Source organism: Megalobrama amblycephala, linkage group LG12, assembly GCF_018812025.1.
Source record: "Megalobrama amblycephala isolate DHTTF-2021 linkage group LG12, ASM1881202v1, whole genome shotgun sequence".
Classification (NCBI taxonomy): domain Eukaryota; kingdom Metazoa; phylum Chordata; class Actinopteri; order Cypriniformes; family Xenocyprididae; genus Megalobrama; species Megalobrama amblycephala.
Genome location: NC_063055.1, coordinates 25,669,547 through 25,695,867, shown reverse-complemented (window position 1 = coordinate 25,695,867; position 26,321 = coordinate 25,669,547). Strand labels below are relative to the sequence as shown.

Sequence of the window (26,321 nt, the reverse complement as noted above, 5' to 3'; positions counted from 1 at the left end):
TAGAACACATGGGCGGGGCAGGATCCCGATGGGTCTGTTAAAGGGTTAATTCTGGACTGCAGGGACAGGAAGATGTTCATATCTGTGAAACTTAAGGCCATACCGCTTTAAGGAATTCAAGTTCGGCTTCTTAAGGAATGTAACAAATGCTCCGGTATACTTGTGCATCATTGGATTAAAGGTGGTTTCATTCAACATTGAAACGGACTGAGTACACAGAAGGAAGGGAAGTTTTCTCGGTAAGACTCTACATTCATAGTGAACTTGAGGTTTGGCTAGTTTTCCTGGAATGTTTGCTACTGTTTACATGGTTTTGCATAGCGTTTTTTAGCCACATGTCGTGTGCAAAATGATTTGTTGTTTTAAATTTATCTTTGTATATTTAATCTGAGAAGTTTTTATTTCGCCCTTCAGTGTGATTATTTTGTAAAGAATTGTTTGCTTTGACTGTTTCTCAGTATATAAAGAGGCGTCTGGTTGTGTAAAGTTGCATTTATGTCTTTAATTTTTGCGTTAAATATATTAAACTCTACTTTATTTAGTGTTTTTAGTGTTTAGACGTTTTACTCTTGGAATTAATTCGTTCATAGACGTTCAAAATCTGAGCTAACTACTAATAGCAGATCTTCGGACGTTGATGTTTAAAGGGACAGTTCACCCCCCAATATATATATATATATATATATATATATATATATATATATATATATATATATATATTATATATATATTTTTATTTTTATTATTTTATTTTTTTTTTTTTTTTTTTTTTTGCTAGTACTCGCCCTTACATTTTTTTTCAAACTCCTATAACTTTTTTTTCCCCCCGGAGTAGTAACGTTTCATAAAAAGATGCTTGGCATGAGTTCTAGGCACTGACAGCCTTAGGGGCCATTCACACTGAACACGTTTTTGCTCTTAAAAATGCCGCAGGATCTAGAGATTTATTTTTTATTTGAACTATTTTTATTCAAACTTCTATTTGAACTTTTAACACTGTATTTTTTTTAGAACACTGTGTAGAATATTGTTTTTCTCTGTAAAACATTAGCTAGACAGACGTCTTTGACCATTGCGCTTGTTTCACATCTTTTGCATGAAATGTAATTATTAAAAACGCAAAGCTCAAGTTTTCAACTTGTGTAGAGTTCTTTTTTAAGATACATTTTTAAAATGTTATGTCTAAATAGGGGTGTCCTTTGAGTTTCTGGGCTCCTGGTACAGCTTGTTGCCCAAGCTCCCTCGGCTGAAACCTTCCTCTCTGTTACGGTGCCCCTGTTTAATGTGAATTTATGTGGCACTATTTGTTTTTCTAATCTTTCTGAAGTTGCTTTTGTTGGAGGAGGAAATTCTTGCCATTCCCCAGCACAGATTCACTATCATAATTTTATCTGTCTGCATGCTTAGACGTGCTCCGTAAACGGTCATGTACACTTTGCTTATGCATGAAGGAAATTTCAATCAACAAGTCAATGTGCCAGGATGAAATTATGTCTGTCCATGGAGACTTTAATCACCCTGCAAGAATACAAACATGGAGCTCATGAGAAATTTCCACAGCTGCCACAACCCACATTTTTCCATATTCACAGCATAATGTATGAGTCACTGCTGAAGGTAACAGATTCCATCATAAACCACCTGGCTGTACTTGTGCAAGATTTACACTGATCTGAGACCATGGCTCAAAGGTGCTTCCATGCTGAGAAATGATTAAGGGTGCGGTAAGAAAGCTTATTTCAGACCTGCCTGTACAGATAACCAATACCAGAAGCTGTGTAGGCATGACAGTGGTGTTATGATTTGCTTTCTTTAGTGTGTTTGTGATTATAAAACAATAACGCATTGTCAGTAAAGACATTTTTGAAACTGGCTGCCTGGTCTTCTGTCCAACATAAACCTTCTAGAGCAAATATTAAATTTCACCAAAGTCTGTTCATGAACTCTCTCACTTCTCTCCTGAATCAAACTCTTTCTTCCATTTTCATGCACCTGTAACTAAAGCTTAGCCAGAGGGACACCTACTTAATCTCATGGAAGGAAGTTAAACAAGCCTAACATGTCTACCGATGTGTGTGCAGACAATAAATATGCTTTGATAAAAACGTTATTGCTGCTGAAGCACAGGCCGGGTGACCGCTACGCTATTTTCACACAGGCTTTATGGAGGTACTGGGACTGGATCTTTGACGTTTATTGATTTAAGACTCTTTTATGATAGTCAGTCTGATTATTTAATTACATTTTGATCCCTGTTGAGTCACCTTTATTTGATTTTCTGTTCACAGAGCGGATCAGTGCTCCAGAAAACAATGGAAAAAATGAGATAGCTCAAGTTTTCAGACATTTCGATAGGTAAAGGACAAAAAGCAACGTGTCCGGAGGAGATTCAAGTCCATGGTAAGGTTTGGAAGTATGTCCTACAGCGACCAGACTCCACCCAGCCCCAGCAGGACCAGCAACAGTAACTCTGGGGCGCAGTATGCTACTGCCGCGCTGGGCGTGGGCCTGATTGCTCTGGGGATTGTCATGATTGTGTGGAGCGTGGTGCCGGCGGGGTCCGGAGGGAACAGTTCCAAACCGGGAACAGACTCCACTCAAGTTAAGGAGACCTCATCCGTGGCTTTCGTCCTAGTGGGGGGAGGAGTGGCGCTGCTGCTGCTGTCTGTGTGTCTGAGCGTACGGAACAAACACCGAGCGGCCAGGGGACAGGAAGCTGGCAGTACACCTGCTAGCACACAGGAGGAGGGGGCTACGTGAGTACATACTGTTAAATACACACCCAGGTGAAGTCACATTCATTCACTTTATGATGACATTTGGGCCAATGACGTGACTTTTTTTTTTTTCATTCTATTAATGTATTAAAAAACACTTCAAAATATACATAGAGTGACTCGAATACACTTCTGTTTTTTTTGTTTTGTTTCTTTGGGAGTGTCTCATTTTCGGTTGATGCAACTCTCCAGATATAATAATGAAGAAAATAAAGTCCTGTGAATTAAAAAAAAAAAAAAAAAAAAAGTAGTTTTGCATAATCTTGTATTATTATGTCTTAGAGAAAATATTTTAACAAAAGTGCTTTACTGCTTATTAATATTTGGAAACATTTTTGTCTGCCAAATCAATATCATATGGTCCAACCAACATGCAGGAAAAAAGATTAAAAATTATATTAATTTTCATTATATCATAATTTCTGCAGACCCTCATGACTGTGTGTCCAGGTCAATAAGTCTCTTAAAATATCATATAATTTGGTTGGTTCAGGTTGTAAAATGTCTTGCGGCAACTCTTAAAAAAGTTAATAGTATTTATGAATTCATGATATTTGTAAAAAAAAACAAAACAAAAAAAAAACAGAAAGTGTACATTGATACACATTCAAGGTGTAAAGAATACTTTACTCTTAAGCCCAATGTACACGAGGGTTAGCGTACAAGTGCGTGTGATGCGAATTTCGTCATCAGAAGAGTACACACATTTTGTACATGCACATTTAATTTATTTTTGCAGTAATTAGTTTATCCACAAGGTGGCAACCATGCCCTGGATGCGTCGATTCACAAGGTAGTCAAAGAAAAACTGCATAAACAGAATAGACCGGAACGCATGCAAGTTACAGCGACGATGGAGGCCTACGTAGACGAGAAATTGTGTGAAGAGGTTAGAAAGTACCCTCATTTGTAGTACAACTCTAGCCTGAAAGAATACAAAGATATTTACATGGATTGTAACTCGGGGCGAGAGATTCAAAACTGCGCATGTGCCGAACGCCTGTGTGTGTGTACTAGTCAGGTGAAGTATACTTTCCAGGGCTGTGCGTTCGCCTGTGCATGTACACTAGCGTATGTGTAAAAAATGTAAGTATACCCAGGACTTTACACCACATGACATTTTTTTAGTTAATAAATTTAATCTTTAATTGAAAATAAGTTTAAAAAATCATAAGGACATTCGTGTTTATTACATTTTGTTTAAAAGTTTGGGGTCAAGATGTTTTTGAAAGAAGCCTCTTATGCTCAGCAGGGCTGCATTGATTTGATAAAAAAAAAACAGTAAAACAGTAATATTGTGAATATTGTTACAATTTAAAATGGCGCTTTTTCTATTTTTACATTTACATTTTAAAATGTAGTTTTTCCTGTTACAGCAACTTCCAGCATCATTACTTCAGTCTTCAGTGTCACATGATCTTTCAAAAATCAATCTAATATGCTGATTTGATGCTCAAGTAACATTTCTTTATTGTCAGTATTGAAAACAGTTGTGCTACTTAATATTTTTATGGAAGCTGTGATGCATTTTTTTTTTCCGATTGCGATTAAATATTCTACACCAAAGATTTGAACAGCAGTGTATATAACGCCCTAAATATGCTGTGTATGGTTGTAAATGGACATTTATTTTTGTATCTAGAATGGACCAACTAGCTCAGAACTACACGGTCCCCACTTATGAGGAGGTGGTTATGAGTGGCCAGTATCCCATCAGTCAGTCCTCTGAGCGCCACAACAGCGTCACCCAGCTGCCAGCCTATGAGGAGCTAGAGGAAGGCCTGAACACCGTGGATGATGGATCCAGCCCATCACGCAGACCTTCATCCCAAATCGACCCCAGCACTGGAGCAGGTGGCCGCAGAAACAGCCGTCCCGGTCGCAAGCTGATTCCCCTTAAAATAAGGCGCATCAGATCTGACAACCTAAGACGGAAAAGCTTAGGCGATATCCAGCAGAGCAACGTGTTCACCATCGAACCCCTAACTCCGCCCCCACAGTATGATGATAAGGTCCCTCCACTTGCTCCTAACACACAAGAGTGAACCCGTGCTGGAGATTTACACTGACATTGCAGTGTCAAAGTATGATGAAGTGTCCACATCCTTTATGAAATACTACAGCACTGAACTGCAAATTACTCCTCTGGATAGGATGTGCCACTATCAGCAGCACAGAGTTCACAGTGTAAAGGTGGAGAGCCTTCAGGATGTCTTCCTGTGTTGGTTGTACGTTTCCTGTTTAGAAAAAAAAACGCTTAATAAAAAAGATGTTTGCAGCTGACTAGGAACTGAACTGGATTTTTGAAAGATGTTTACTGAACAACTGCTGGTTTTGATATTGGCTGGTCTTGTTATTGCCGTTAAACTTGAAATTCAGCATTCGAGCTGCCCAGACCTTCATAGGACAAGAACTTTCGAACAGATTTGAAACTGTAAACTGTGAGTCACATCAACGCTATTGCGCTTTTGCACTGATATTTGTGTGTGTGTGTGTGTGTGTGTGTGTGTGTGTGTGTGTGTGTGTGCGAGATGTCGTGTAAGAGTGCATGTGATGTTGTTTTGTAAATTTTCCAGGAACTTCGCTTTAGTTTGTGTGTTGGCTTTAACTTTCTGTGTTTGTGTGCAAGTATGATTGTTCTTAGTGACCTTGTTGCCGGAGTGACAAACCGTGAGGTCATCTGTATGTGTCTCTCCTCATGGTTTACGACACAGAGAGGTTCATTGACCATGCAGCTGTCTTATATCACTCTCTCTCTCACCAACACACACCACCAAACACTGAGAATTTCTTGTCTCCCTTTTTCACTTACTTGGAATCACAAACACTTGGTCTTTTCATCCCTTTATTTTTAACTTTTAGAGTTGTTTCTCATAGGGCAGCTGTGGCATCTCCATGATGTGAGGTTCAGGCTCCCTGTCATCTGTCTGCACTGGTGTTGCTCTTCTAAACACTCCAATATTTTCACATTAAGACACACCTGTAGCTGGTTATTATTGAAATCAGTTTCTTTTTCTGGAATTTTTGCTGATGACAGTGCAGTTTAAGACGTGTGGATGGAAAATGTTGCTGAATCTCATGTGCTATTTAACGATCTGTTATTTGTTTCTTCTGTTTGTTTGGGTTTTTTTCTCTATTTTGGAATATTCTGTTCATAATTGTAATCTATTATGTTATGAGAAATAAAAAATGTTTGGTACGTGGTTGTATTTGATCTAAAAAATAGGTAAAACTTTATTTTGATGCCCTTTATATATTCTGTTGACTATAAGAAATGTTGCACCTATATTCCAACATTTCTCATTAGAGAATTAGTAGACTGTCTGTTTAAAATCTACTAACATTTTGATAGCCAACTTCTATTATAACTAACCCCTTATTCTACAATCCCTAGCATAACAGTCTATTAATACTCAACTTATGCTCTAGTGCGAGCTAGTTGACTTGTCGGTGCAATGTAGTTGACAGAATGTCTAAAGCGTACCATCAAAAATATATACCTTGACGTCTGTTTAGTGGAGACTAAATTCAGTGACTCTTGTCTTTCGGTTCTATTCTACCAGGATTAGTGATTTGTTGAATCGTTCACGCAACTGATCGGTTCCCTTCAACGGGTCCAACCAATCAAACGCTCCTTCACGCTTCCCGCACTCAAATGCTATTGGCCGTGCAATACAGGCAGCAAAACAAAGCAGTTAATAGAATTTTATTGTAAGTAATTTGTTTAAAACCACCTTTACACATATGTTTTATTTTAGATACATTTGAAAATAATGCTCCACTTAGTGGTAGACTGATATAAATCATAATATTTCAGTGTGCACTGCACACACAATATATATCTGCTGCTGTCGTCTCAAGGGCTGGTGAGTAACCGTGAAAGTTACCTCATTCCTGCACTGCAAATAAATATACCATGCCAATGGTATATTTTAAAAGAATTGCATCTAAATCTTAATATAACTCTCTGTCACCTAAAATCATAAACTAACTATTATATGCTGAGAGTACTTGATTTGAATAGCATAATCTAAATGGGCATTGAGTGGTTTTCTGTTGGAGAGTCTTTTATTTTAAAGGGTACTGTACACCAGATTTTAACAATCTTGTCTTTAATAGTACAGGGATCACATGATATAGGCCCTGCGGCCACTAATGGAAAGTTTAAAAAAAAGTGAAGTTGATATTTTGTGCTTCTTGCAAATGATTGAAATCAGAACATCTTTGTGTTCAGAGGCTCATGTTGAGTTTGCAAGTGATAGAAGAGAGACTTGATTCAGTCCTAACTTCTAACATTAGAAAAAGGAGAAAAAAAATCACAAAATGAGAAACATGCAGAAAATATGGCCTTAGAGCCAGGCTATACAGGGTTTAAATGCTGAACATGTGCTATTAATAGAACTGAGACTATTGAGTTATGCAACAGTGACTCTAACCCACAGTGTTTTCTATTACATTTTTTTTTTTTTTTTTTTTTGATAAAATGTCTCTTTCTGGTGTTTAGATGGTAGTCTAGTAACAGGGGGTGTTACTTTAGTCTAGACTTGAAACAACTGGGGCCTGGAATCTGGATTGTTGTATTGTAGTTGTCAAGGAACGTGTTTTGAAGGATAATGCAACAAGATCTGTCAGTCATAATGTCACTCACAAATTAGAGCTGGTCATTTTGAACACACCTGGAGGCACTGACTGCCTGACCTTTAACTGGGGTAAAGAGAGATTTTGTTGAGGGAGGAAGGAAAAGGAGACTAGTCTTGTTGAGATTAAGGTGACGAGTATCCATGAGGCATGCAGAAATCCTTTCAGGAATTGAGTGATATAGCTATAGCAGAAGTATGAGAAGTTTCATGAGGACAACACCACCAACTCCACTGATTATTGTGGTTAGGGGTGCAACAAGTTTATTCTCACAAAAAAATAGGTAAAAAAAGCTGTCACTGCAGTGGTAAAAAGGTACAAAGCATGGATATTGGAGCTTGCCCCATTTGTCCCATTGACTAAAAGATGTTGTAAAATATTTTTTTAGATTTTCCAGCAATGCGGAGAATTTGCAAACGGCTACGCACAACTATGAGTGAACCAGGGTTTTCTGCTCTTGGAATTCCTCCCATTGAAGCAGGTATTACAGCGACACTTTTGCCAGAAAAATTGTCGATATCTTTGCGAGTCGAAAGAAAAGGCGTTTAACACTTTAACACTAAAGCAGACACTGTATATTCATTCCCTAAAGCAAAATGTTGTGGCTTTGTATCTTTGTGTGTTTGGATCATTTGGTACAGATTTAGTAATACAATGTTCTTTTTAAATGCTTGATAACATTGCTGGTGTAAGTGTAAACATGTTTCTTCTGGTCATTATATGTATTTATCAACTTGTGGACATGTGTTCCTGTCCAGATGATGCACTAAGTCCTTGTGTAGTAGTTTCTCTTTCAGTGTGATATTGTGACTAATTTAATTAAATAATCACAGATTAATTATTGTGTTGTGTTCTTTGAAAGAATTTAATGTTCAGTACTATCATACACTTCCTTCTGGTACACTGAAGAGAATTCCGTATAAAAATAGGGCCCAAAAGTACTGTTTATATGCATTTTCCATAATGATTTTTCACAGCTGTTCTGTTTACCCATATTTTGTGTTAGGCACTGTGAATTTGTGTTGTGTTTTAGGAGAGAATGAAATGTCCATAAAATGAATGGATGTCCTGGCAGAAAATTACCAGTAGGCCTATACCCTTTTGTAGTGGGTTATGCCGGGTTCAGATTACACAATATTTTTTTCAGTTATGATAGTCACTGTGTCAGATTAAAGCAATAATCCCCAAGAAGCCATGGTTTACAGTGAATTTATAACAGCTAAGGGGCGTTGTTAGGCACTCCACGTCAACACCCCTTAGCTGTTATAATTTCACTGTAAACCACAGCTTCACGGGGCTTTAATAAAACAGTTACCACACAATACAAATATTAAAGCCAAAAAATATGTATCAGTGCAACTTTCATGAAGTATCATTAAAAGCCTTCCTTCCGCTGGAAAAAAAATTCCGCTGGAAAAAAACAGCAACAGAAGTTACAATTATTACACCATTAGATGGCAGCAAAGATTGTCTTTATGAGCAAGTCGCCCAGTCGCAAAGACTTTTATATTGAAACTTGCTGTGAACACGGAATAAGACGAAAATGACAAATGCTTTAACTAGTGCTATCAGTGTCAGCAGGGCACGTAAAACACAAGATTGCAGCAGACATTTAAATTGATTTTTTTATTATGAACATAGGACTGACCTGAAGGAAAATGCTAATCTGAATGCAGGTAATACACTTGGTCACTCGATATCTCTCTCACAATACTCAATGAACAAAATCAATTGACCCTTCGCCGGGAGTTTGATTGACAAGCGATCTAACCTAAAATACAAAGCGATTTGCGCTGCGCTGAACCCAGCGGCGAGCGCAGCGCATACCCAATACCGCGTCCTGTGTGAAAGGACCTTTACCCGTCAGATTATCCGAGTATGAAGTCTCTGCGGAACAAAAGTTGGCTTTTCTGTATTTGTGGGTGTTTTCAAATTGGTGGGTGTTTATTTATCATGCAATGAAAATGATCCCCTTCACCCAACCCCACCCCTAAACCCTACCCACATATGATACACTGTGGGCAAATCTGGTAACGCTCTCAAAAATGCCCCTCTGTTTATGGCCTCGCCCATCGATCATTAATAGAGTGCCTCAGGGATGACGCATTTTTGTAGGCAAAACCCGGAAGCGAGTTAGCATTTTAGGACTTCCGGTTCTAACGCCGTCAAGTCTATGGGTTTTTTGAATGTTTTTTTGCTAAATCGCCTGAAATAAGGTCTGTGGTTAACAAAGCCTCTAAATACTTTCACGTTTTGATCTGTGACATAAAACACACCAGTTATAACCCACTTGTGTTTTTTTAAGCTTTTACTGTGTCTTAAAATCGGCGGTTGCTAAAAGGGACTACTTCCTTTGGCGGGGACTTTAGACGTCATCATTAAAAATGGGACATTTGGACAGCATTTCTCATGAAAAAGTGGATAAGTATTCATAACAGCACAGATCATAATCAGCGAGCATGTTTGTAAATAAAGTTGTTTTTTTAAATACAGTTTGAGGAAGTTTGGTGGTGATGACGTTGATCCGCGACCATGGTGTGCTGTAGTCCGTTTACTGTTAGCCTTTTATATCTGACCACTTTATTTAGGCTTCAAAATCTATAAATGTTGTGTTAACTTGTAAAGATTATCTTGATAGACAAAACGTGTAAGTGTCATAACCCTTTGTTAAACACAGAGCTTATTTTCTGCGATTTTCCAAAAGTCTATGGGAAAAATGCATAGGCTTTCGATCGAGGAAACCCGTGCGCCGCTAACTTCCGGGTTGGCCTACAAAAACGCGTCATCCCTGCAGACGTCACAATTACGTCACTTGCAGCTGCGCGCGCATACTGGTTGCAGAAAAATAGCGGTAGCAATTGAAGGAAAATGTGCAAAATCCACAGAATAAGAGAAAAATGTTTTGTTGTGCCTCTGGATGTTGGAATCGGAATGCAAAAAATATAGTCTTCATTTTTAAAGAAAATCATCGTTGAAAACGTCCTTTGAAGATAAGACGTTTCACAGACTGGACTGATGACACCTGCAAGGATTAGTCTACTATTAAAGCAGGAATTTGATGTTAACAGTAAGTCTACATAATTCACATATGCAGCTCAGAGGACATACATAGCAGTTACACGGCATGAAATAATTATAATTTAAATAATTTAAACCTATAATATTTTACATAGATAACTTTTAAACATTACAGTTCTGACTTTATAACTCGCAATTGTGAGTTTATTTCACAATTCTGAGGGGGGAAAAGGCAGAATTGCGGGATAAATTGCAATTCAGAAAAGACAGAATAACGAGTATATCTCACAATTCTGTTTTTCTTTGTAAGAAATGTGAGATGTAAACTCAGATTTGCGAGAAATAAAAGTCAGAATTGTGAGATATAAACTCGAAATTAACTTTTTTTATTCTTTTATTTCGTGGCTTCCATAGACTTCTACTGCTCAACTGTCATTTTCTGCAACCAGCTAGGCTCCGCCCACAAAAAACGTCATCGCTGTTTGCAAACACCAAATTGGTCTATTGCATCATTTTTTACGCTGACCACCACGCCCATAACTTCGTGCTGCTGGAGCGTGGACTTCTTCGTGTAAGGTACGTTTTGGACTATTTCTGACTATTTTAACTACTTGCACTTGAATTTCTACCTGTAAGGCATTTTTTTTTTGACAGTTTGTGTTAATTTTCATTATGCCAAGACAGACAGCAGTAATGAACGCACGAATTTCTTCGCGTAGGGTAAGTATTATGACTATTTCCCGGGCATTTTTTACTACTTGTTTATGTATTATTTCCTCTATGTTATTTGTATAATATTTATGTTAATTTTTATTATACCAAGACGGCTAGCAGTAAATGAGAACTGTTTTCGGTCACATTCTTCTTACGACGCCAGCTAGCGGAACTATCCGTTTTATAATATACGATTTTGACTTCGGAAATCTTGTCTTGTCGTGCACAAGATCAGACTACACGTTGCTACCCGACCATTCATTGCTTGCAGTCTTCAGTTTTCGTTAAAACTAACAACACTGAATCAAACGAGTTTATTTTATTTCTAATCAAATAATGACATACAGTGGGTATAGAAAATAATCCCCCCCCCCCCTTTTAAAATATGCATCCAGAAATGAAGAAAGGCAGTTTTTGTTTTATCCAGCTGTACTATTACTATTTACAATTTATAACCTCCAAGTGAAAGATATAACTCCAACATGTCAGAAAAAAAAGAAAAAAAATTAAAACCAGAATCACTGAGTTGGAAAAAGGATCACCCTCTTGTGTCAGTATTTAATTGAACCACCTTTTGCTTTAATTACAGCCTTTAGTCTGTTGGGAATGGGATAAGTCTCTACTAACTTTGCACAGCTAGACTTTGCAATATTTGCCTACTCTTCTTTGCAGAACTGCTCAAGTTCAGTTAAATTTGATGGTGACTGTTTGTGGACTGCAGTCTTCAAGTCATTCCACAGACTTTCAGTGGGGTTTAAGTCTGGGCTGGATCTGACTAGGCCATGCAAAGACATCCACATTTTTCTCCTTCAACCACTGTGTGGTCAGTTTTTGATGCGTGCTTTGAGTCATTGTCATGTTGGAAGGTAAACCTTCTGACCATTGACAACTTTCTGGCAGAAGGCAGCAGATTTTCCTCATTTCCTCATCTCATCCTATTTTGCCCCATCCATTTTTCCTTCTATCCTGACAAGTTCTTCAGTCCCTGCTGCATAGAAACACCTCCGTAACAGGATATTACCACCTCCACGCTTTACTGTAGGAATGGTGTTATTTGGATGGTGAGCTGTATTGGATTTCCGCCAGTTAGGGCTGCACAATCTATCGCGATTAAATTGCACGCGATTTGGCAAAGGCTGTGATTATTCCATGCACAGCTTGTCAGAGCTGTACGGCTCTGTGATCAGTAGTAAATGCTTCTCCATCTGAAAACCAGAGGGCGTTCTTGCACAGAAACTCAAAATATGCCCTGCTGCCGAAGAAGATGTGTAGAACACGTGTCATATCACTGTAGATGAATAAACAGAAGATTGAAGCGCTTTGATTGATTAAACATGACTAATAAACACACGACTTTCTTATTCTGTGTAAGAAACCACATTATCTCACAGAAGGATGCTCAACTGTCGTTATGAAGTGAGTTTGGAGTAAAAACATGTTATTAAATATTGTCTTTTGTTGATAAATGCTTCTCATGTCTGGAAAGATGTTTGATGCGTGTTGCTTTTTCAAATGAACATTATAAGCGATTCAAATTGGCAGTGCTTTCAGATGAATTAACATTTGGAGCCATACTTCATTGACAAGCTGTGCATAAAAATAATCACAGCATTTGCGATTTCATAATCGCACCAAGAATTATGTTTAAGCGATAATTGCGTTCAAGTTCGATGTTATTTTTCGTATCGTGCGATAAATCATGCAGCCCTACCACTGGTAGGCTACCAGACATATTGTTTGGTGTTGAGGCCAAATAATTCAGTTGTAGTCTCATCTGACCATAACACCTTTTTCCACGTGGCCTCAGAATCTTCAAGGTGCTTTTTGGCAAAGCTCAGTTGTGACTGCATGTGGCCTTTCTTGAGGAATGGCTTTTTTCTTGCAACCTTCTTATACAAGCCACATTTGTGGAAAATTTGTGATATTGTTGTCATATGCACACAATGACCACTCTTTATCATAAATTTCTGCAACTGCTTCAGAGTTGCTGTTGGTCTCTTGGTAGCCTCTTTGACCAGTTTCCTCCTGGCTCTTTCATCCAGTTTAGTGCAACGTCCTATAGATTCTTTTCTATACCCACTGTACATATTCAATCATGCCTCTTGCTGTTTATATATGACATTTTGGAGAAATATTTATGTATTCCCACATGTTTACTTTATATTTCTTTAGAAATAATGGTCATTTCTATTAATTTTCCACAGGCATGTGAGACTGTGTTTGTGTGTTGGATGGAGTAATTTACACTGAGATCAGGTGGATGGTCACTCAAGGTTGCTTTACTGGGCCTGGGAGAAGACACAAGACTGGGACAAACAGGACCAAAAGGCTGATCAGAATACAGTGCATCGATGTTGCATGAGAAGTCAGCAGGATGAGCTATGAGACTCTGCTGCTGATGACACAGCTCTGCCCTGCAATATCATGTGCACAAATGCGAGCGACGCAACAGCCAATGGTGAGTTTTCCCAATTTATGCATGAATTTAAGTAATATTATTTAAACTTTGTTACATACACCCCCTTTAAATTCTGCTAAATTGGACTAGAACCAGCATATGCAACAAACAGAACATACAGTAAAGATTGCACATAAAAAACAGATGTGAGTACAATAGCTTTACAATACAGTATTTCAGAAAATCATTGCTTCCCAGGAAGTGCAAAAGAATGGAATGGTACCAGGTCCCACACTTAACACAGACTATAGGAGGTGCAGTCTACACACTCCAGGAGGTTACAAATGTATCTCTGCTCTTCAAATTTCTCAGTGCAATCAATGCAAGAAACTCTTTTTAAAAAATCTCACTTCAAAGTCTAACTCTTAACATCACAATTGACTCTCAGATATAAATCATTCAGACTCAGACATATTAAACAAAAATGTTCCTTATCATCTCAACAACAAAATTAGTTCCTTGAAAAATAACTTGTTCATCACTGTGTGAATAACATCTCTAAGTCTGTTAGGGGGCCTAACTAATCTCCCTAATCGTGTAGTGATGTGGCCTGTTAGTGTGCTTGTGGGCTATTCGCAAATGACAAGGACAGGTCTGTTATCAGGTTCCTGCACACAACTGGAGGGCTCATCTGGCTTAGAGGCAGGTAAACTCTCTCTGCTTTCAACAGGTTCAGAAACATGCTCAGGTTCTAGACTGTGCTGATCATAGTCAGAACACTCTGAAGGAGTCATCTCATCAGGGATGTCTGAAGCTTCATCACAAGTTGCATCCTGCATAACATCACTATCATGTGTTCCATCCATCTGCAGTAACCATTCAGATGTCTTTGAAACAGGATCAGAATCGTCCATGAGAGCAGAATCAAGAGCACTGCCACGGGAAGCATTGGTGGAAGCTGATCGAACCGACTGCTCCTCATCATCATCCCAGGATAAGAAATTCACTCGAAGTAACAGGTTTCTGTGCACCACTCTTTCAAGTCCCACTTGTCCACAACTTTCCTCATGCCTTTCTCTCCACGGTTAGCCAGCAAAACTCTATCTCCCACTGCTAATGGTGAACCTTTGACCTTCCGATTGTAAAGAATGGCATGGCGGTTCTGCTCTTTGAGACTATGTTTGCGGGAAATTTCAGCAGCTGTGCTCAGGTCTCTTCTCAGCGCAGAGACATACTCATGACGGCTGACCACCCTATCATCACAAAGGACATGCTGAAACATGATGTTGATCGTCAGCCTCGGGATACGCCCAAACATAAGATAAAAAGGCGCGAACCCGGTCATTTCATGTATAGTGCAGTTATAACTGAAGGTTAAAGGTGCCATCGAACGTTTTTTTTTACAAGATGTAATATAAGTCTAAGGTGTCCCCTGAATGTGTCTGTGAAGTTTCAGCTCAAAATACCCCATAAATTTTTTTTAATTAAATTTTTTAACTGCCTATTTTGGGGCATAATTAGAAATGCCCAATTCAGGCTGTGGCCCCTTTAATTGCTTGCGCTCTCCGCCCCCTCCCGAGCAGTGATGGGAATAACGACGTTATAAATAAACGGAGTTACTAACGCTGTTACTTTTTTCAGTAACGAGTAATCAGACGAATTACTTTTTCTCCCGTTACAACGCTGTTACCGTTACTGACAAAAAAAATGCTGCGTTACTATAATTGAGCTCACTGAAGCGGTTTTCATCCGAGTAAGCTCTCTCTCAGCCATAGGACCTGCAAAGTTTTTTCTCTGGTGTGTGCTGCGGTTAGTCATACACAAATATAATTTTAAACTGATAATAATGTACGATGCGCTGTGTGTGTGTCTGTCAGAGCATGCGCGCAAAGCGCGAGCTCAAACCAGAATACCCTTTTTGATGCTTGATCGAAAATATGTGAAATGAGTTTTTTTCTAGTCGACTAGTAGTTGTTCATTTAAGCTATTAGTTGACTAATCACATTTATATTAATTTAATTTCTTAAATACTGGAGAGAATAAACCATAATAAGGAGCGTTTACATAATATAGGCTATATAGCACTCAAGGGCACGCATAATTGCCATAAAGAACCGGCAAAAGTAATGATTATGAGTGTGACAAAAACAGCAAGGAGACATTTTAATTGTTTATTAATAAAGTAATGTTTTCTGAATCAGTGTCGGCTGCAAAGATGAAGTTGACATTGCTGATTCTCATTGCTGATCATCTGCTCATATGGACGCGCCTAGAGAGATAACGCACATTTCATTCGGATTAGGCTACATAATCAGAGTAGCCTCTTTCTTTTCGTTTTTAATTACTTCATTTTCGTTAAAGTAGATATTTCAAGCTTTCTATAGATATATTTCTCATGTCTGCGAGGCAAGCAGCCTCTGAGTTTCGGTTCATTTAGCCTATAAGACGCGCTCCAGTTCATGCGCCAGTGATCGCGCCTGCGCCTCCATGTCATGATTTTATTGTCTGCTATATTTTCTTCTTATATATTAAATCCAGAAAAACTTTTCATAATCGAATAAATGGATTTAAAACATAACATAGGACTATTTAAACATAAATATGAAACTACGTTTTCTTTAATGGCTACCAACACAGTACAGAGAAATTTCATGTCGTGAGCAAGAGCGGATCATGAGTCAGGAGTCGCATCAAGAATAATTTATTCTTAGACTTATATGTAATATTGGGGGCTTTCAATTTATTTGGCATATTTTTATTTTTATTTATTTTTTAAAAAAGTAACGCAATAGTTACTTTCCCTGGTAATTAGTTACTTTTATAATGATGTAACTCAGTTACTAACTCCGTTACTATTTGTGAGAAGTAACTAGTAACTATAACTAATTACTTTTTTAAAGTAACATGCCCAACACTGCTCCCGAGCTCTCGACTCTATCATTGCATAAACAAAGTTCACCCAGCTAATATAACCCTCAAAATGAATCTTTACAAAGTGTTCGTCATGCATGCTGCATGCATACATCGGATTATGTGAGTATTGTATTTATTTGGATGTTTACATTTGATTCTGAATGAGTTTGATGGTGCTCCGTGGCTAACGGCTAATGCTACACTGTTGGAGAGATTTATAAAGAATGAAGTTGTGTTTATGAATTATACAGACTGCAAGTGTTTAATAATGAAAATAATGACGGCTCTTGTCTCCGTGAATACAGTAAGAAACAATGGTAACTTTAACCACATTTAACAGTACATTAGCAACTGGTATATGCAAATATTGGGGGCGTACATATTAATGATCCCGACTGTTACGTAACGTGTTATGTTGAGATTTGCCTGTTCTTCAGAGGTCTTTATACACATGAGATTTATATAAGAAGGAGGAAACAATGGAGTTTGAGACTCACTGTATGTCATTTCCATGTACTGAACTCTTGTTATTTAACTATGCCACAGTAAATTCAATTTTTAATTCTAGGGCATTTAATGTCCGTAGAAGCTGTGGCCAAAGAGAATGTATTCTCTTTGGAAATCCATAAATGCAAAAGAAGTCATTCCAAAGGCGACGGGCAACTTGTTTGCCATCTTAGAGAAATTATCTATCACTACTAGGACATCAACGATCTGATCATGATTACGAATCTTTAGTTTTTTCCAGTGCTTCAAAAGGTTTGTCACCGAGCTAGGTTCCTTCTTTCTCTCACTCTTTGAAGGACTTTTATGTCTGAGAACATAGTAGCCTGCACATTCTGACAGTTGACACGAAAGGCATCTTGGACAGTTCCAGTAACAACACCATTGACATTTTCCAAGAGAGAAACGTATGGCTGACACAAGAATTAATAAAGGGCTCTCTCCTCAAGGCATCTGCAACAACATTCTTCGTGCCTGGCACATACTTCAGGTCAAAGTCATATGCAGCAAGCTTCGACACCCATCGCTGTTCACACGTGTCCAATCTGGGTTTGGTTAGAATATAGGTCAAAGGATTATTATCATACCATGCCGTGAAATGTCTCCCTTTTAGCCAGTGGCTATACTTGTCACAAATGGCCCACTTTAAAGCCAGAAATTTGAGTTTATGTGCTGGGTAATTCATTTGAGACTTTGAGAGTGTTTTGCTTGCAAAATCAACTGGGCGTGCAATTTTCTCATCAGGGGGCACCTGAGACAACACAGCTCCTATGCCATCACATGAAGCGTCAACAGGGAGAATGAAGGGATGACTGAAGTTTGGGTGAGCCAGGGTCGCACTGTTCAAAAGTTCTTGCTTTAAAATTTTGAAAACGGTTTTGCACTCACTAGTCCAATCTTCAGGAGAAAGCTTCACAACACTGAGTGGCTTCCTCATACGACCACACTTCCTCTGAGCTTTATTCTGTGACTGATGTGATAGGAGACTGAACAGAGGTTTTGCCTTAGCAGAACAGTCCTGAATCAAATGCTGATAGTATAAAATCATACCCAGGAAGGATATGATCTTCTTTTGAGAAGGGGTTGTTCCCCAACTGCTTCCATGAGATTGACAGTCTGGATATCACTGATCACTGATCAGTTCATACACCATGCTCAGTGACAACGTGTCCCAAGAACTTAACAGTTCTCCTGAGGAACTTGCACTTCTTTGGCGCTAGCTTTAAGTTGTGTTTAGACAGGTGTGAGAAAACCAGCTCTAGTCGGTCAAGAGCCACCTGCTCACTTGGAACAAAAACCATCAGATCGTCCAAGTAGCAGAGAAGGCTAGTGAAATTTTCATCATCGAAGATGGACATCATCATCCTCATAAAGGTTGCTGGACTGTTGGTCAAACCCTGAGGTAGACGATTGTACTCATGGAGGCCGAAAGGAGAGGAAAAAGCGGTGTACTTCTTATGCTCTTCAATCAAGGGAACATTATAAAAGCCAGAAGTCAAATCCATGGTCGAAAATGAAACGTTGCCTCCCAGGGCTGAGTGTATCTGCTTGGTGTGGGAGTGGGTGGGTGTCCTTTACTGTCTTTGCATTCAGCCATCTAAAATCTGTACAAATACTGAGGTCACCATTTTCATATTTAATGGAGATTCATATTCACTCAGAGATTTCCTTATAATGCCTTTCACTTCCATCTTATTCAAATCCGCAGATTATCATAGTGGCAGATGGCTAAACGTCAGTAAGGGAGTTGAAATGGCTTCTCGTCCACCAAGTGAATTTTGTGGACAAAGTCGGTGGTTTCCCCATAGTCCATATTTTCCACAAGAAAATATTGACTCAGTGAGATTCAGAAGTCTATCCTTCCACTCATCTGGCACAAGCATTCTCGCTAGACTCACAGGACACTGAACATAACTCTTCAGGAGGGACTCAGGAGTAGACAACTCTTCCAATAGCTATACAAGTGAAAATATCCACGATTTTCGTGTTTTTCTTAAGAACGATTACTTTGTCTGTAGGGTTCGTTATTTTGAATGGCACCCATCTACTGCCCCACATAGGTGTGGTGACTCTCCCTATGATCACATTCCTTGGATGGCATTTACAGAGGGTTTGCTCAACAATGACTGTGCTCCCCACAGAAACAGCTGTTGACTCAGGAAGCTGAGCCCAAGCAAGATGTTCATGGTGTGGTTCTAGAGATATTTTCTCCTTCAACTTAGCTGTGCCCACCTTGTCAGGCATGTCTTCTCCCTTCCATCATTCCACATTCGAAAGAAGAGACAGGAATTGGTGACATTCAACATCATCAGAGGTAGCTGGGCTGGGCTGGGCTGGAGTTTTGAAAATGGGACATCGGGTGCCCGTTTTCCACAAGTTATTATGATTCTTTAGGGTATTCCTGAAAAGTCTGTAACATACTTTGGTGAAAATTCTCAATGGTTGTGTAAAACTACACCCTTTTTACCGTAAAAAAGTGACCTGTTTCTGTACATGGCACTTTAAATGATAATGAGCTACTGTTCACCCCACCCCCCTTTTCCGTGGAGCGTGTCAACACAAGACAGGTGGAGCACTGCCTTGACAACTGTTGAGTGTATCCGTTGGGGAAAGTATGTCAGTGGGAGGATCTGAAGACACATCGGTAGGTTGGTCCAAAGTATCATTTTTTCAGTGCATATCTATTTGATCCGGTGTCAGACCCGGAAGAAGAGGAGGCCCCCGAAGAACTCCGGCAATTAAGGCTTAAACAGATCATTTCTGAATGGTTGGTTTTATTGTCTACACCTGCTTCGGCGTCGAAACAATGGTGGACTGCTTACAGATCACTCAGGGTGGGTCTATGCTAAAACTGCTGTGTCTGTCAAGAGTTGTGGGAGGGGCCTGTGCAAAATGATGTCACTTTGCCAAGAATCTGTGAACGGCTTGATCTGACAAAGTGCTTATGATTTATGTGGATTAAAAAAAAAACACTGGGTGGATTTTTATCACTATAGGGTGGTTGTGTAGACATTTATGTCCAAAAACCATGTAAAAGTGAATTTTGCATACGATGTCCCCTTTAACGTGCATGCCATGGAGCCGCTGTCAACCATAGCTTTTAGTTGAAGGTCGCCCCATACTGTTGCCAGTGTGTAAAACAGACTATCAATTCTCTGTACTCTGTGCATGTTCTGAAAGACGACAGTTTTTCCTGCAGGCTCAACAAAACTAGTAAGACTATAAACTGAGGCAGGATCATTCATACAACACTAGTCGGGAGGATTATTCTCATGATCTACACTGTCCTCCCTTGAGCGTAGATCTTCTAGTTTCCCAGCCCATGAGAAGACAGAGATTTCACTCTCTCAGGACAAACAAAGCGTGAGTGGTCAGGAGAGTGACACTGGAAGCACAACTTTTTGTCACGACAATGCGTGAGGCCAGAATGAACAGGTCTCAAACAGACAGTGCATGGCAGATCATTAAATCCTTTTATTCGAGGTAGACTTACATTGGGCTTCACGCATGAACTTGGCTCTTTGCTGGTGGTCTCCTTTAACAGGACTTTTTCCAACAGGCTCATGCAGAAGCTTCCAAAGACTTGGACTGCTGGACATCGAAAGTAGGTGGAAGTGCTGCTGTCAACAGTTCCACTTCAGTTCTGTTCACAGGAATTTTAGTCAGTGCTGCATGTCTCACTGCAGATACAAGACTGGTCTCTGAGTGATATTTATTCAAAATATCTTGAACTTCTCGCACAGACCATGCATCAATTGTTTTAGATCGAAAAGTGATGGCAAGCTCTTTACAAGTGCTGTGTCTGATGAACATGCAGGTTACCTCTGTAAATGGAAAATCCAACACTTTACCCTGTTCTTTCAAACACTCTACAGCGACGTCAACTTCACGGTTTAGCCTGAGCCAGTACTCGTAGGCATCCTCATCTGGTCTGGGCAAAGTGATATAAAAGTCAGCCAGCGGGAGAGGAAAGCAGGGAGCAGCTTCAAAGTGTTTCCTGAGAATTCTAAAGATAGCATCAGGGTTATGCACAATGTCAATGTCACTGTTCCTTGTGCCAAACTTGACCACATCTCTTGCTTTGCCTCTTAGATGGATCAAAATTTCCTCTGCTCAATGCTCTTTTTTCAAGTTATTCCATTTTATGTAAACTCTTATGACATCAGTCCATTCACTTAAGTCAACAACATCAGAAACTTCACCTCTGAAGTTAGGAGGTTCTTTCACATTTCTGGAAATTAACAACTGGCTTTATAGTAAGTCCAGCACTTGTGAAGCTGTACCATCTGCTGTCACATTTTTGGAGGAATTAACCACTGAATGTTCGACTGAATGTGTAGGGCTCAGTCTGGTGACTATACTATCAGCAATTTGCTGAACGACTTGGCTAATTATGTCTGTCAGTGATTACATCTGGAGGCTGTATTAGGAAATGGGGTAGACGAAAACACTACTGAAGCATCTGATTCATGACTAGTGGACGGGCCCTCACAAACTAATGGATCTGAATTGGAAACATGACTGTCTAAGAGAACATATTCATCACTCTGAACATAGGGCCCACTGAACTGTCATGACTTTGGTACTTTCAATAAACCCCATCCTCTACCTTTACTTCCACAGAGTGTTATAGTCATCAAATCCACTGCATATCAGTACACATAAACAATGAATAAAATAGATCCAGAAAAAAAAAGAAAATTCTAGAAAGTGCTGTTGAAAGCAAAATGTCCTTTGTAAATGTCTCTAAATCTCAGATTCTTCAAAGGCAGTCACTGAGTTAATATAAAAAAGTGAATAAAGTTTCTCATCTTTTTTTTTTTTTTTTTTAAATGACCACAGTTTCTGTTCAAGATTGTGTCCACCTGAACTTTAAGATGAATCCTTGGCCGCTTCAGAAACCATCTTGATTGAAGAAACAACGAGTCCTGGCACCAATGTGACTGTGTGTGTGTTGGATAAAGTAATTTACACTGAGATCAGGTGGATGGTCACTCAAGGTTGCTTTACTGGGCCTGGGACAAGACACAAGGCTGGGACAAACAGGACTAAAAGGCTGATCAGAATACAGTGCATCGATGTTGCATTAGAAGTTAGCAGAAGAGCTATGAGACACTCGAAGTTCTGCCCAAGTGGCAGCATTTGTATCTTGTTAAGTGGTATGTGGAAAATTACGGCTGAGTGTTTATTTTGTACAGTTGTATTTCATTATAAAGTGATAGATGTTTGGCCAGTGACCTATTTATTTATTTTAAGGCTCGTAGAAGTGGCTGTGTTCTTGTGGTGTCATTGTTATCTTGATGAACATTTCCTGTGATTAGTAACACAACATTTATGGCTCAGATGATTGGCTCAAAAACTTCTGTGCCCAGAACTGAGTGCCCATATGGTGACCAGAAAAGTCCAGTCAGGAATGCAGTTATCCCCTGTAATGTGTCATTCATCCAGTAGGTGGCAGTGCATTCACACCAGAGTAACTCACTCAGATGAATTACTGTGCTGTGACACCATGGTCAATTTTAATCCATTTTCCTTTGAGAAACAAATGGTATTGTGTATGTCTTTCTGCCAGCCTCAGCAAAAAATCCCTATTAAATGAAAAAGAACAGAAAGAACGGGGGAGGAAATGAAAGACAGTACTGCATTGTTGCTTGTTCAACACTGTGGGTAGAATGTTTTGTTCCCTTTACGAACTGTGTCCCATTCTTTACCGTTAGCTCACTTGTTTAAGTGTGTATGTGTGTAGGATGGTGTGAGGTCATACTGTGTGAGATATGAGCCGCTGTGGGGAATTCAGACACACTGACCAACACTGTGGGCAGTGGAAGACACAGTCTCTCTCTCGGCCTTTCTCTCTCATTCTGTAAGTCTCAGAGGAGCATAAAGAGCTGTTGTAAGTACTTTAATGTGCTTAGCCTGATTGCTAGTGAGGAAAACCACACACATGCTCAGAGAGTAAGTTACAGCTTTGATTTAATCAGAGGAAACTGCAAGACACTGGATATAAAAGTAAATGTTCACACTTTGTTTATTAATAACTGCATTTATACCTTTTTGTAGAAAGCTATCACCTGATGCATTTGTGATTTATATAAACAGAAAAAAACAGGTCCATGAAGCACATATTTAAAGGTGACATCGATGCATTCAATTATCAATTAATCAAAAGTGACAGCAAAAACATTTACAATATGACTAAAAAATGTATTTCAAATAAATTCTGTACTTTTGTTCTTTCAGGATTCTTTGATGAATAGAAAGTTCAAATCTATCACGGTTTCCACAAAAATATGAAGGGACAACTGTTTTCAAAATTGATATTAATTAGAAATGTTTCTTGAGCAGCAAATCAGCGTATTAGAATGATTTCTTAAGGATTATGTGACAATGAATGGGATAATGATAATGATGCTGAAAATACAGCTTTTCCATCACTGGAATTAATTACTTTTTAAATATATTCAAATAGGAAAGAGTTATTTTACATTGTAATAATATTTCACAATGTTACTGTATTTAAAAAAATAAATAAATGCATATACATTTATTCATATACACAGTACACACATTCACTTGCATTGTACAGACAAAACATATTTTAGTTTTTAGTGTTTTTATATTATTATTATTTAGACAAAATGGCATATATGGAACATAACTGTCATCTTAAATAATTTGAGAAAGTATTTTAACAAGATAACATTACTATTTTTTTTTTCTTTTTTGTTTTTGGAGTTACTAATAAAATTTAGTACACTATAAAAAATGCTGGGTTGTTTCAACCCAAATTTGGGTCAAATATGGACAAACCCAGCCGTTAGGTTAAAGGATTAGTTCACTTTCAAATGAAAATTAGCCCAATCTTTACTCACCCTCAAGCCATCCTAGGTGTATATGACTTTCTTCTTTCTGATGAACACAATCGGAGTTATATTAATAAAAATCCTGACGCATCCAAGCTTTATAATGGTAGTGAACAGGACCAACGAGTATGTTGAAGTGCTTCCATCCATTATAAACATACTCCACATGGCTCTGGGGGGTTAATAAAGGTCTTCTGAAGCGAAGCGACGTGAAAATGATATCGCTTTTTTCGTAATTTGAACATAGGCCGTAGCGTAAGCATTTTGAAGTGTGAGAGTTTTACACTTTCTTCGTAAGTTGAATACGGAAGGCAGTCTGCCAGAAGCTAGATATTTTACTTTATAATTTGTTAAATATGGATATTTTTCTTACACAAATGCATCACTTCACCTCAGAAGGCCTTTATTAACCCCTGGAGCCGCATGGAGTACGTTTATGATGCACTTTCTTTAGCTTCATACTCGTTGGTCCTGTTCACTGCCATTATAAAGCTTGGATGCGTCAGGATATTTATTAATGTAACTCAGATTGTGTTCATCAGAAAGAAGAAAGTCATAATACACCTAGGATGGCTTGAGGGTGAGTAAAGCTTGGGGTAATTTTCATTTGAAAGTGAACTAATCCTTGAAATTTTTAAATTAAATTTTTAACCCAATTGTTTGGGTTTGTCCATATTTGGCCCAAATTTGAGTTGAAACAACCCAGCATTTTTTGGAGTGTACAGTTAGTAAAGATTATGAAGACAGTTTGTTTTTGTTTTTTGTTTGTTTTTTCAAAATGTGCATGAATAAATAAGTTGCACAATTAGTAATGTGCATTATATGATATAATATTTTCCACTCTTCTCGCCTCAGTACTTCTGCAATGTTTATTGTGTCGTTTTGTTGACTGTAACCTTTTGAACAACTTAGCAAGTAACACTCCTCGAACATGCAGTCAGAAAACTGTTGTGACTGTCCCGATTCAGCCTTCATTTCACTCATCTATTAACTGCTCTCCGTCCTCTTTCTTTGTCTCCTGAGCTTGAGAACAGAAAGACTGAACATTCACACAGGCCTGAAGAGCAGTTTAGAGGGGAGGGCAGCTTTAAAAAGCCCTTTTCAGTTTGGACAACATCCTCTGCTTTATTTTGCTCATTTTGTGTGCACTCCACCTCTCCCGTTCCCTCCATCCCTTTTCATCCTTTGATTTTGTTCTGCCTTTCTTCTCTCCATCCACAGGCTTTTTATCCTTTCTTTTTTTCCACCAGGTGACGCACTGCAAACACAATACAGCTGAAGAGGAAGAAAGACGAATGACTTTTGACTGCCGCCTCCTCTCTCTTCCTCTCACTGTTAAAGGGCAGACATTCAGTGTGTTGCGCAGTGAGCGAGCTGGTGGGTGTTACTGAAGTTTGTGTGTGTGTGTGTGTGTGTGTGTGTCCGTGAAGTTGGGGATTATGTGTGTTTGACTGTCGCTGCTCGTCTGAAAGAGTCAGTTGAAACAGGTGCACCTGTGTTCCTTCACTGAATAATGAATGAATAACTGAAAGAGAAACACGAAGAACTGAGAAATAAGGGGAAAAGAGGCTTTTGTGAGGGCTGGGTGTGTGAATGTTGTATGCACTGCAAAAATATTTTTAAGCAGGATTTTTATTTTGTTTTCCAACAGAAATACATCTAAACATCCTTAAAACAAACTGAAAAAAAATGTTGAAAGTAAGAGAAATACGAATAAATAATAAATATTTAAATAAGATATTAATGTGTGTGTGTGTATATATATATATATATATATATATATATATATATATAGCAAACATTTATACATTTATACTTCAAATAAGGGGAAAACAAATTAAAATATATTCAGTATAGTCTAAAAACAGTTTTATTTATCTTGTAGAATGTTTTTATGTATAAATATTTGAATGTGTATATGTGTATATATATATAAAAAAAAACATTATTGCAGCATGTGTGTGTGTTGTCTTTATCCTGATCACCGTGTGAACCTTGTCCTGTGTCCTCTGTTTATTTTCTTTCTCTTCTTTCTCACGCTTGCCACATTCTGCCAATTCGATATGGTGTTTTATTCTTTTCGTATGCTCATCTCTCCCGCTTTTCCTCTCTGAGAGTGAGTGTCAGCATGTGTATTTGGCAGTAAACAAAGATATGCTTGATTGTGCCCGTGGTTGCCATGCCTGCTGTGTCATTGTCCTGGTTGGCACCAACAACAGGTTTTGTTTTCATAATGTTCATGGTTTATTGAACTTTCAGATTATGACCTTATTTGAGTTCATAGGATTGAGTTGATAAAATTATGTTTGATATAATAATAATAATAAAAGTAATAGTAAAGGCTTTTACAAAAAATTCTTTTGAACTTTCTATTCATCAAAGGATCCTGAAAAAATCACAATTACCACAACAATGGTAAGCAACACAGGTGTTTTCAACATTGATGATGATAAAGAAATATAAGTTGAGCACCAAATCAGCATATTAGAATGATTT

General features: G+C 38.5%; 1 protein-coding gene and 1 long non-coding RNA gene across 3 annotated transcripts; both read left to right on the top strand.

Moving 5' to 3' along the window:
• The first annotated feature begins 12 nt into the window (after positions 1–12).
• tmem51a (transmembrane protein 51a) lies at positions 13–5,976 on the top strand. 2 transcript variants are annotated; one of them, XM_048210025.1, is made up of 4 exons: positions 13–239; positions 2,005–2,169; positions 2,289–2,756; positions 4,420–5,976. In XM_048210025.1, the coding sequence occupies exons 3-4, from the start codon at positions 2,398–2,400 to the stop codon at positions 4,820–4,822; spliced, it is 762 nt and encodes a 253-aa protein (XP_048065982.1). In that variant the 5' UTR covers positions 13–239; positions 2,005–2,169; positions 2,289–2,397; the 3' UTR covers positions 4,823–5,976. The 2 variants fall into 2 exon arrangements, with proteins under 2 accessions (XP_048065982.1, XP_048065981.1); XM_048210024.1 differs by lacking the exon at positions 2,005–2,169.
• A 4,898-nt stretch (positions 5,977–10,874) lies between these two features.
• LOC125279892 lies at positions 10,875–25,530 on the top strand. Its single transcript, XR_007187465.1, has 4 exons — positions 10,875–11,009; positions 11,118–11,153; positions 13,352–13,605; positions 25,076–25,530. It is a non-coding gene; the product is annotated as an uncharacterized LOC125279892 (long non-coding RNA).
• The last annotated feature ends 791 nt before the right edge of the window (positions 25,531–26,321 follow it).